Source organism: Chanodichthys erythropterus, chromosome 4 (genome assembly GCF_024489055.1).
Source record: "Chanodichthys erythropterus isolate Z2021 chromosome 4, ASM2448905v1, whole genome shotgun sequence".
Lineage (NCBI taxonomy): Eukaryota > Metazoa > Chordata > Actinopteri > Cypriniformes > Xenocyprididae > Chanodichthys > Chanodichthys erythropterus.
In genome coordinates, this window is record NC_090224.1 from 33,901,173 (window position 1) to 33,913,645 (window position 12,473).

Below are 12,473 nucleotides of genomic sequence, written 5' to 3' on the forward strand. Positions count from 1 at the left end.
TTTTCTTCTTTGGATTTGGGCATGGAACATGATCTGGACATTTCTGAGCGAGATTCACAGATGGGTGGAGGTCTTGTTGAAAATGTGTTTTCCATATTTGATTCCCCATTTTCAGTGCAGACGGTCTCTGTTCTCTTCCACTGTCCTCATTTCTTCTAGCTCTCGTCTTGTTTTGATGTCAGTCTAATCACCAGAGGCCGTACATGAAGGCTTCTCATATTTCATACCATTCTGTGATTATTGCATTGGATATCTCTAGCACGTTTCGTATTTCATATGAACAAGAATAAACCAAACCAGAAGCATGACCTCATTAAAGGAGCACTGGAAGAGGGTTATGTTCAACTTCCTGTTCAAACCGTCATATCAGTATGCAATTTTGACAAACAGACCTATCTTTTCCTTTCTCACCATTCCATTGGCGTTCGTTTCTTTCAGCACTCTCTTCGATTTCTCCCTTGTGATCTCACTCTCTCATTCCTTACCTTCACTTTTTGGCCCATTTTTCTCTTTCTTTTCTGCCTCATTTCCTTTGTGTTCAGAAACGGGTCTGTTTGGACCTCCACCCTTTTTCTCCTGCTTTTTCTCTCTCTCTCTTTCTCCCCCCTTCGCCCCTTTCTCTAGTTCTCCCACTCACTTTTTCACATTTCCTCTCACCATCACTCATCCCAACTCTCCAACTTTCCCTCTCTTTCCTTCCACCCCCATTCCCCTCGCTTTTTTTTTTCTCCTTCGCTTTTCGCAGAACTCATTTGAACCTTCAGTTGAAGTATTCAGCGTGACCCCGACCAGAATCGGCCTCTTGGACAGTAACAGAACCTGGTGACCCAAGCAGCATTTATGGGCACTATAACGGCAGCTCGCTCGGTTCTGAGACGCCGCCAGCATCTAATCAAGCAGCGTTCCTCTCTCGCACCTCATCCACTCCTCCAATTACACCCCGGCAGTGTTTAGTGCATTCTTGTACTTTTAACTTCTGCGTTTCTTTCTGTCTTCCAGTAAACCCCTGGCATTTCCAGGCTGCAAGATCTCGCATGTTTCCTCAAGCGTTGTTTTGCTTTTCTTTCCGTCGTCTCCGTCCTTTCTTTTTCTTTCTGTGAAACCGCAGTCCTGTGCTCACCGCAGCACAGGAAAAATAAAAGCCACTCTCTTCTCTTTCCCATCCCAGAGAACGGCTCCCTCTGCCAGCTCCATTAGAGAGTGAGATTCCTGCGTCTCCACAGGGATCTTTCCAGGACCAGCTCTGCAGGAATGCTGGACTCATATTCCCCCTACACACACACACACTCAAGACGCACCGACACTGTAGCCTGCAATTGTAACATGGTCAGCTCACAATAATGAGGTCTTTTGGGCCTAATTAAAGGTGATGCGTCCATTTTTCAATGTTCCAATACTTCTGTTCCACCATAAGATGTTGGGACAAGTATAAGTAAGTCATTTTTCAGTTGATTTCATTGAAAAGTCTAACTCTAGCTTTGTTTATTTGAGCATCCTGATCAGCACAACACAGCAACATTAGCTTGACCTGTCAATGGTATTATATTTGTAATTCTGCTTTAAGAATGGCAAAAACTTATATTATTAAAAGTTCAGAAAATTAATTATAAAACACTTTACAATAAGGCTAAATTAGTTAAAGGATCATATGATGTTTTTTTTAAAAGTTCATTATTTTGTTTATTGGGTGTAATACACTCTAAACAAAATAATGTGTTGGCTCAACAACAACAAAAACAAAAATTAAAGCAACAGTTTGCATCAATTTTTTGAGTTATGACAACTTTGAGTGAATTTATGTTCAACAAGCTGCTTTGAGTTAATTTTTTGCATAAACACAACATTTTAAGTTGATTACTCAATTATATTTCAGTTCAAATCAACAGCTGTCATAGCACATGCTATCACAACTTATTTAACATGTATATTTAATGAGAAGATATTATTTTTCACTGGCATTAGTGCAGTCATTGCTTGTAGAGTCGATGTAGTGTTTAACTTCTCTTCAGCACAATGGTAACCACAAGACTTCAACATTACAGAAACTCTTTTAAATGTCAAACAGAACAACATTAAACACTAACAGGTCTTTCCCTTCACTAAAAACTAATAAATGAACACTTAAATTTAACATTTATTCTCCTTATCCAGTCCTATGCAAAGCATGCTGGGAACTAGAAATCCACTAGGGAACTAGAAAGTAACAATTTCATTTCATTGTTTCATTTCAACCTAATTAAAAAAAAAAAAAGCCAATTAACGCAGAAATTTGAGTTTAAGTTACAGACAATATTAAGTTGATCAACATTATTATGTCAACAGAACTCAACAAAATGTTTGCAAATTAAAAGGTTTATTTAAAATGCATTTCCTTAAGTTGTGGTAACAGGTCCCCTGAATTACATTTCAGAGTGTAGAATAGGTTAACATGCTTTAATGTTAAAAAAAAAAACTCACATATTTTCATATACTGTACATTATAGCAGTACCTCTATTTCCAGTCTGTCTGAAATGCACAGATTTTTACAAAGCCCCTCCTGTCGAAAATCCTAGAGTGATCAGCCAGCTGACCCAGTGCGTTGTGATTGCCCTAACATCTCAAACATGTGTCGGAAATGTAACACTCCTTTACCATAATAACGATCTTCAGCTTCCTGTTAGGGGTTTGTTACGTTTTGCGTTAGTTTTATTCCCATGTGTTTGTTTCCTGTGCTTCAGTTCTATTTAGTCTTAATTGCATTGTAGTTAGTCTCCTTTGTTACTGATTACGTTCAGGTGTCTATCATTATGTTCTCTGTGTATTTATACTCCCTGTGTTTTTCAGTTCATTGTCGGTTCTCGTCTTGGTAAGGTGTGTTGTTGCTTCCCGTTGACTGTATTCTAGTCTATGTTAATAAACCGCCGTCATCTGCTTCTCTGCAACTCACCGAAACAATTCCAAGGCTTTACGTAAGGGATAATGTACATCCAGCTGGTTGTTATCACAGAATAAACCCAGACAGAGTGATCAGGCCACTCTGAAGGGGTTTATTCTGTGATAACAACTGGCTGGATGTACATTATCCCGCTTATTACATAGTTACCTGCCAAGTAAATAATTAGACATGAAATATTGACTTGAGTTGAAATATTCTATTAGGTCTTTAAACTCAAAGCTTCTGCGAAGAAAGTTGCTAGCAAGCGGCAAGTTCAAACTAGACGGACATTTAAGAGATACGGTACAGTCATACTACATATTACATATTACATATTACATAAATAATTATGGGGATAAGAGATACTGATATTTGTTATCTTATAATCCTTTACAGTGTACAAAACAATCATTGCAAAATGGCAGCAGCTGCGTAATTAATTAATATTTATATTAATATTATATTAGCTCACCAAACGCAAAACTTCCATGAGGAAAAAACGTTTCTAGCAAGCATAAGGCGCTGACTTCAGTTACCCGCATGAGCCTGTGTTATCTGTTTTTACCGGTTGTTATCGGGGGATAACATACCGCTGGATGATGCTATTGACCAATCAGAATCAAGTATTCCACAGAGCCATGTAAGATAACACACAGTTAATAATGTAGTCAGTTTTACCGTATCAGTTTGAGCCCAAGTTGGATTCTGAAAATGCAGATGATCAGGCCGATCCATCGAAGCCAAATTTTGCAAGCATGACTTGAGCAGAACATTTCACAGAGGTCTTTGTGTGCAGCCGGCATTGAACTCTCCCAGGTTCAGGAAGCCGTCCTCTGTAAAATGCAATGTGCACAATCAAACTTTTGGCTTGTACTGCTGAGGAACAGCTTTATAAATAAATATTAACCACTGATTTCTAACAAAGAGATTATGCTTTCGCATCCAAACGCACAGTGTGTCTGCGACATGACGACAACACTACAGTTCACTGAAGCATTCTCTCTTTGGGTGGGTATTTATGCTAATATGTGACATAGTCATTTGAGGAAGTAATATCTGGACTTCAATCCAAGCGTTTTAGGCAGGTCTGGGTCAGTGTTCTCTAGATTGAAGAAATCATTTTTTTGTGGGAGACTATGAGATTTGTAACTTTACAGATCTTATACAGATACATTACACACTAAAGGAAAAGGAAAACATTAAAAAGCATAATTTGACCCCTTTAATTACACATTATGACTAAACAATGAACACTTTTTTTTTTTTTTACAACTTTAGGTTAATGATAATTTGTAAATATACTACTGTATACTGTTAAAGGGATAGTTCACCCAAAAATGAAAATTTGATGTTTATCTGCTATCTGCCGTCTGTCAGCCAAATAATGGGAGTGAATGGGAACTTGGATCAATAAGAGTCGCAAAACCTTGCATAGACAAATCCAAATTAAACCCTGCGGCTCGTGACGACACATTGATGTCCTAAGACACGAAACGATCAGTTTGTGTGAGAAACCGAACAGTATTTATATCATTTTTTACCTCTAATACACCACTATGTCCAACTGCGTTCAGCACTCACTTAGTAAGGTCTGATCGCGCTCTGACAACGACAGTAATGTCTAGCACTCATTGAAGTTTAAGCGCGAGACATCACTGCTGCTGTCAGAGCGTGATCAGACCTTACTAAGCGAGTGCTGAACGCAGTTGGACATGGTGTTTTAGAGGTAAAAAATGACTTAAATACTGTTCGGTTTCTCACACAAACCGATCGTTTCGTGTCTTAGGACATCAATGTGTCGTTATGAGCCGCAGGGTTAAATTTGGATTTGTCTATGCAAGGTTTTTCGACTCTTATTGATCCAAGTTCCCAATCACTGCTATTATTTGACTGACAGACGGCAACGGTTGGAGTTAAAAATCATCATTTGTGTTCTACTGAAGAAACAAAGTTACCTACATCTTGGATGCCCTGGGGGTAAGCAGATAAACATCAAATTTTCATTTTTGGGTGAACTATCCCTTTAAAATATATTATTGGAAACAATTTATTTGTATATACTACCGTTCAAACATTTGAGTTTGGTAAGATTTTTATTTAAAAAAAGATTTGATTTGAATTTATTTTTGAAAGTCTGATCTGCTCATCAAACCTGCATTTATTTGATCAAAAATACAGTAAAAACAGCAATATTGTGAAATATTATTAAAATTTAAAATAACTGTTTTCTATTGGAATATCTTTTTAAATATAATTTATTCCTGTGATCAAAGTTGAATTTTCAGCATCATTACTCCAGTCTTCAGTGTCACATGATCCTTCAGAAAACATTCTAATATGCTGATTTGCTGCTCAAGAAACATTTCTTAATATTATCGATGATAAAGATAGTTGTACTGCTTAATATTTTTGTGTAAACCATGATACTTTTTTTTTTTTGATGAAAAGAAAGTTCAAAAGAAAACTTTTATTTAAAATAGAAATCTTTTTTAACATTACAAATGTCAAAAAACTAACCTTAACCTATATTAATAAATGTTGTAAAAGTAGTGTGAATTGTTTGTTCATGATAACTAGTAGTAGTACTATTAGTTAGTTAACAAATTGAATCTTAATGCAAAGTTTTACCAGAAAAACAATCTCAAAGCAAGAATAATCACTTTTTAAGAAAAAAAGTTAGAATTCTTGGGCCCGGTTTCACAGAGGGTTTAGCCTAAGCCAGGACTAGACCTTAGTTCAATTAGGATATTTAAGTAGCTTTTATAAACTAGAAAAAACACATTACTGGTGTGCATCTTAAGACAAAACAATGACACTGACTTAAAATATGTCAGTTCAAGTTCCTTTCAGTTATAACAGCTCAAACATGCATTTTAGTCTAGGAATAGCTTAAGTCTTGTCTGTGAAACCGGGGGGGATAATATTTTATTTACAATTATGAATTTTCCTTAAAGGGTTAATTCACCCAAAAATGAAAATACTGTCATTAATAACTTAATAATACTTTTGAATGAAATCTGAGTTTTTTTTAATGTCTATAGAGATCCAACACAATTGCCAACTTTTATGAAGCGATGCAAGTGCTTTGTTTGAGCAAAAAAGCATAATTTAGCACTTGCACTTGGGCATTGTATTGGTGCATGAACACAAAACGCATGCGTCATGATGCTCTCATGAAGGCGCGTTGCAGATCAATATTTTTGTAAATAAATTTATACATTTTTTCTTTTTTTCGCTTCATAAAATTGAGGTTAAACCACTGTAGTCACATGGAGTACTTTAATGATGTCTTTACAACCTTTCTAGACCTCGAAAGTAGTAGTTGCATTAGATCTCTATGGAGGGACAGAAAGCTCTCAGATTTCATTAAAAATATCTTCATTTGTGTTCTGAAGATGAACGAAAGTCTTACAGATGTGAAACAACACGAGATTGAGAAAATAATGAGGTGAACTAAACCTTTAAGAATTCTTTTGTGTTTTTTGTTCTGCAGATTTACAGCTAATCAGCAGGTTTGTTTGGTATTCATTTGTAACCCATCTAAAGAAAAATTTCGTTTTTGTGTTCTGTTCAGTCCCGTTGATGTGATCTGGCCATTTGTGTTCATTTCGCTTTCATTTTCCCAAAACAAAACACACTCGCAGGCAATTGTAAACATATGCAGTTATCTGAAGCAGAACAGTTTATGGGAGATTGTTGTTATTTCCATTAGCTGAATTGGCAGAGCTGTGAGCACTGACCTATGGGAGTGTGTTCTGACGGCTCAGGTTATGTCTAATGTGTTGCAGGAGACAGCCACCGGCGGTGCCCACTCAACACCCACACTGAGACCCAAATGCCCACCTGTGAGAGAAAAAGCACCAACAACCATCTGCTTGAATTTTCGTCAAGAAGACAGCAAAGATTCAAATCTTAGACACAGTGGAAAACCATCCAAACAGGTTTAGGTTTAGCAAACCTCATCTCCAGATGGTCTTTTTGCTCACAGACTGAGCAGTACGCTGTCACTCCGCAGAGGTTTGTTCCTGTTCTGTACATATGTTGATGTTTGCAATGTGTGTGAGTTTCAGGCTTAAATAAAAAGCATTTTTGGACTTTGTAAATACTGCGTGCTTGAGAAGTCCAACACTTTCCAGTAGTTAGCGGTCTTTACGAAAGCAAGCGTCGCAGTCACTATTGTTCATGACAGTGATTTTAACCAACCCCTAAGCCAATTTCTGACACCATTTGTGTTACGGACGTGATTTATATCTCATTTTAATGCAGCTTGTGGTGCGAGTTTCCAACATAACTCTCGTTTTCTTCAAAATGTGAAATTTGACAAGCAAGCATTAGTGTTACTTAATTAACTGCATTCATTTACATAACTTACATAGAATGCTTTAATTTGGCAGCTTTATTGCAATGTCACACAGAATGTTCATATATAAGCTCTCATTCTGTCAGTTATAAATGACACTTAAAAAAGGCTTATTACTGTACATTCTTTCAACTGAACACTGGCAGAAATGTTCTGCCGACTGCTGCTGTGCTGTTTCAGATGAACAAAACATGAACGCTGCAGCAGCAATGCCTGGGACTGGTAGAAGACTGACATCTTGTGGTCAACAGTTGTGTCCACAACAATTTCCACAATTAAATGGATTTTCTGTCACCTCCATTCAAGTAAATCTAAAGGGCTTGTAACAATTATAATTATATATGTTCAACATTGTTTAAAAACAACATTTATTTTCAATACAGTGTGTTAAAATTGTAGTATTTTTAAAACCATTTAGCAATTTGGCAATATATACATTTATATAAATACTGTTAAAAAACCTCCCTACTCCCAATATCAGAAAACATGTCTGGATCAAACACTAAAATTAAATATTTTGGCTTATAAAAATTTAATTTTTCGAAATCTTTTTTTAGGACCATTAAGATTTGATCCTCATTTCCTGGCAAAACAAAAAAATCCTTTGTAAATCCTATAAGCATGTGTGCATGAATAAACAGAAGAACACTGCGCTAGCTTGCGAATCATATTTTAACACAACATTTCGTTCGTGCAATCTTTATCAGGCACCAAAACGTTGGCCGATGAAGGTCACGTGACTGTAATGTAGCATTAAAATACAATGTGCAAGCTATAGCTGTGTGCGGGAATTATTTATTTGTCTTAGACTTTAAGTAAAACATAAATTCATATTTCATTTAATGTGACCTAGACATGTTTTAAAGAGATTCACTCATTTAATAGTTAACTTTAACATTGGCAAAATGAGATATAATTTCCCAATAACAGTTCTTATTCATCCCTGAGCTTAAAGGGATAGTTCACCCACAAACATAATTTCTGTCATTATTTACTCACCCTCATGTCGATCAAAACCCATGTGACTTTTCTTCTGTGGATCAAAAGATATTCAAAATATCTTCTTTTGAGTTCTACACAACAGGTTTGGAAAGACATAAAAGAGAGTAAATGAGTTAACTATCCCTTTAATCAAAGTGCAAAAGACTCTCAGTAGCATTTAAAAACAGACTTTAAAGGGACAGTTCACCTAAAAATGAAAATTTTGTCATCATTTTAGTCACCCTCAAGTTGTTCCAAGCCTGTATGAATTTCTCTCTTCTGTTGAACACAAAAGAAGATATTTTGAAGAATGTTGGTAACCAAACAGTTGATGGACCCCATTGACCTTCAACTGTTTGGTTCTTTAAATTATCTTCTTTTGTGTTCAGCACAAGAAAGAAATTCATACAGGCTTTGAACAACTTGAGGGTGACTAAATGATGACAAGATTTTGGTTTTAGGTAAAATGTCCCTTTAAATCCCGTAGACAGTTTCAGTTTAGGAAGCGGGACAGGTCCTCTCTGATCTCCGCCTCGTCCCAAGGACCGTGGATATTGTCCTTGTGCCTCTGCAGGAGGACTAGTGACAGTGGACAGAGTAATGTTAACGTTATCAGAGCCAGAGAGAGAAGCAGCGCCCCCTCTGGCCACAGGCTACCCAGACCCCCGACTCCAGCCAGACACACCAGCACCGCTGCCCACGGGAAGCTCCACTCCGCCTTCTCCCGCATGCGGTGCAGCAGGCAGGGCCAGAGAGCGAACACCAGGAGGGCGCAGCTCAGCATGGTGAAGGTATGCAGGGCGCCAGGCAGCCGGGACGCCAGGCACACCGACCCGAAAAGAGCCGCGTTGAGGGAAAGACTGCCCGGCGGACTGGGCTGAGCGTACGGGAAGGACACCAAGTGAGCCAGGAGCATCACGGCTGACATGGCGTACACAGTATCCGTGCTAACCGACTCGGTCAGAGTCTTTAACACAGGAGAGAACCCAAAGGTAAATGCCAGGAAGATGGTGGCGCTCTGCAGGTCAGCCAGGCGTGTGCGCTCCCGAACACGAGCGTCTCCCAGGATCTCGTAGAGGCCGTAGCCCAGCAGAGCACAGCCCAGACAGACCCACAACACCACGGATGGCTCCAGGTCTCCCTGCTCCATATAAGACCATAATGTGAGAACGACAGCCACGCAGGACACCTGCTGTGCGATGAGCCCCGTCTCTCGCACTACCGCCCAGTAGCGGTACTGACGGACACGGATGTTGCGCCGCAGCTCCTCCAGAAAACGCCGGTCCACATAGTTGTCTGGGAAAGGCTGGCGTTCATACAGCACTTTACGCCACGGGACAGCTGCAGGAGCTCCCGGACCGCTGTCTGCCCCCATCACCTGTCAAAACTGACATTACACAACATAATGACTTAAAGCTGGTGCCTGATCAATATCAAAACATATACTAGATATATGACTATACTACAAGCTTTTTCAAATAAACAGCCCAGGTGGGAAAAAAGTACACTTCTGTAATATACTTAAAGTGCTCTATTTTCAAGCACTAATTTTGCACTTAATATACTAAAAATTCTTCTTTAGTACTTCTTAAGATCATCTTAAGAACATCGAAGTGTACTCAACTGTGCTATTTTGAGACAGCATGAAATATGAACTTAAATGTGCTTTTAATAATCTATCTCTGTATTTAAAAATATATTTAGTTACCACTTGTAGTACACTATGGGCTCAAATTTACTATAATATCTAATTTTTTTTAAATAGAGATAGTATATTAAAAGCACATTTAAGTTCATATTTCATGCTGTCTCAAAATAGCACAGTTGAGTACACTTCGATGTTCTTAAGATGATCTTAAGAAGTACTAAAGAAGAATTTTTAGTATATTAAGTGCAAAATTAGTGCGTGAAAATAGAGCACTTTAAGTATATTACAGAAGTGTACTTTTTTATCATTATTAAACACATTGTTTTAATATATATTTAAGAATTTATAATATTTTTAAAAATGTTGAGCAAAAAAATCATCTTAGAATTATTTCTGAAGGATCATGTGACACTGAGGACTGGAGTAATGATGCTGAAAATTCAGCTTTGCATCACAAGAATAAATTACATTTTAAAATATATTCAAATAGAAAACAGTTACTTTAAATTGTAATAATATTTCACAATATTATTATTTTTTTTTGTATTTTTTAATCAGAAGAGACTTCTTTCAAAAACATTAAAAATCTTAACGATTACAAACTTTTCATTGGCAGTGTATATGTTTAGCATTGTTTAAAATCAACATTTATTTCCAATACAGTGTGTTAAAATTATTATATTTTTTAAAAACCATTTAAAACATGTTATTAGCAATTTGCAATATATACATTTATATAAATGCCGTTAAAAAAATTAAGACTTTATAATATATTAAAGGCTTTACAAAAATACTAAAATATGTAAAATGAATTTATAAGAATAAAGATTAAAAACTCAAATCGAACTTAGAAAGAGGTAATAAATATTGAAAATAATTTAGAGAGTTTTTAGGCATTCTTTTTTCTTTTCAAACCATTTTTTAATGCCACTAAACTTTAAGAAATATTAATTTTTATGAATAAAACATGTATTTATAAAGCAAAAAATAAATGAGGTAATAAAGTATTTATTACCTACTGTAAAATCATAATATGATTACACATACGCACACAAAAATCAACCTCTTTGTTCGGCTCTCTATTTTACCTAAATAAATACCAAAATATATAAAAGCAAATTACAACAACCTGAATTAGACATTAGGCATTACTTTCTGAAATAAAATTTTCGATTAATTTTTAAATGTCACAAAACGTCAACACATCTCCATCTGTGTAAATAAAACTGATATATAATCAGAATATGATTACATAAAAATTCAACGTCTTTGTTCGTGTTTACTCTGCGCGAGACTGACAGCTTCTCGCGTCAATCTGTACATGATCAATAACAGATTCATCCTACAACAGCTGGCGCTAGTGTATCATTCATAGCGAACATATACTACTAGACAAAAAATGAAAATAATTGTAATATCTTACAGAATCAGCTGGGTTTCTTCACTATCTTGACCCACTGCTGTCATGCCATCGCACACCCGGAAGTGACGAACCACAAAAACAAAAGCTCGGTTGCAGTGTTGGCTGGAGAGCGCCATCTGCCGACATTTCCTCGCACCCTCCAACGAATGAGATTTTAGTGAAAGGATTTTTTGATTCATTTATTTATTTATTCATTGCTGGACAAAATTATAGTCGACTTTGTTTGGAATTTTAAAACTCAATAAAAAATAATAATAATAAAAAAAAAGTGTTAGCTGATCGGACTATGGGGGGTTTGAGTTAGTGGATTTTTCTACTCTTAATAATTAGTTTAAAGTTGAATGGATAAAAACATTTTTAAACAACCCCACATCCTGTTGGAATTTTATTCCAAATCATATATTTAATTCTGCTGGAGGTTTACATTTTTTATTCCGCTGCAAATTTGACACCACTAAATTACCTTTATCTTGTTTTCATAAACAGGCTTTAATAAGTTGGTCACTTATATATAATTATAATTTTTCTCCACATAGCAACTTTATTTAGAATAATAAAAATATTAGATATAAAAATAAATCTCTTTTTTTTTCACAATTGGTTTGATAAAAATATACTTTTAGTCAGTCAACTTTAGATGATCATGGTGTTCTTTTTATGCAATTTATGCAAGAATTCTCTTTTCCAGTCCTCCAGGAGAATATGCCATTATGTTTAGTGCAATTCCAGATTGTATTACACAGGTGCTGGTCATATAATTAGAATATCATCAAAAAGTTGATTTATTTCACTAATTCAAAAGTGAAACTTGTATATTATATTCATTCATTACACACAGAATTATATATTTCAAATGTTTATTTCTTTTAATTTTGATGATTATAACTGACAACTAAGGAAAATCCCAAATTCAGTATCAGAAAATAAGAATATTGCTTAAGACCAATAGCCTACAAAGAAAGGATTTTTAGAAATCTTGGCCAACTGAAAAGTATGAACGAAATTTATGCAAATTAGTGCATATTTAATTAGATAACGCCTCATTTGCATATTTAAACAACATTTTAGAAAACTCTGAAAAAAATGTTTGCAATTTTTATTGTAATCAGTCAGCTGGGGTATGGTGATATCTATTCGTTTTTTTTT

At 36.0% G+C, this 12,473-nt stretch overlaps 2 protein-coding genes across 5 annotated transcripts in view; one reads left to right on the forward strand and one right to left on the reverse strand.

Annotated features, from left to right (window-relative positions):
• dnm3a (dynamin 3a) overlaps positions 1-7,529 on the forward strand; it is a 63,180-nt gene extending 55,651 nt beyond the window's left edge. For 3 of the 4 annotated variants that reach the window (XM_067384809.1, XM_067384804.1, XM_067384805.1), the window contains one exon: positions 1,169-1,494. In XM_067384809.1, the coding sequence (XP_067240910.1) occupies positions 1,169-1,322 (154 nt within the window). In that variant the 3' untranslated portion in view covers positions 1,323-1,494. Of the gene's footprint in view, positions 1-1,168; positions 1,495-6,703 lie in introns of those variants that run through there. The other variant, XM_067384806.1, reaches the window with a different exon arrangement.
• Positions 7,530-8,604: 1,075 nt separating this feature from the next.
• On the reverse strand, positions 8,605-11,389 carry pigc (phosphatidylinositol glycan anchor biosynthesis, class C). The gene is made up of 2 exons (XM_067384810.1): positions 11,328-11,389; positions 8,605-9,643 (listed from the first exon to the last, which is right to left on the reverse strand). Exon 2 carries the CDS (start codon positions 9,629-9,631, stop codon positions 8,750-8,752), a length of 882 nt encoding a protein of 293 aa, XP_067240911.1. The 5' UTR covers positions 9,632-9,643; positions 11,328-11,389; the 3' UTR covers positions 8,605-8,749.
• Positions 11,390-12,473: the final 1,084 nt, after the last annotated feature.

Coding starts and splice junctions, on each gene's coding strand:
- pigc (XM_067384810.1), bottom strand. CDS start 9,631: ATGGGGGCAGACAGCGGTCCGGGAGCTCCTGCAGCTGTCCCGTGGCGT.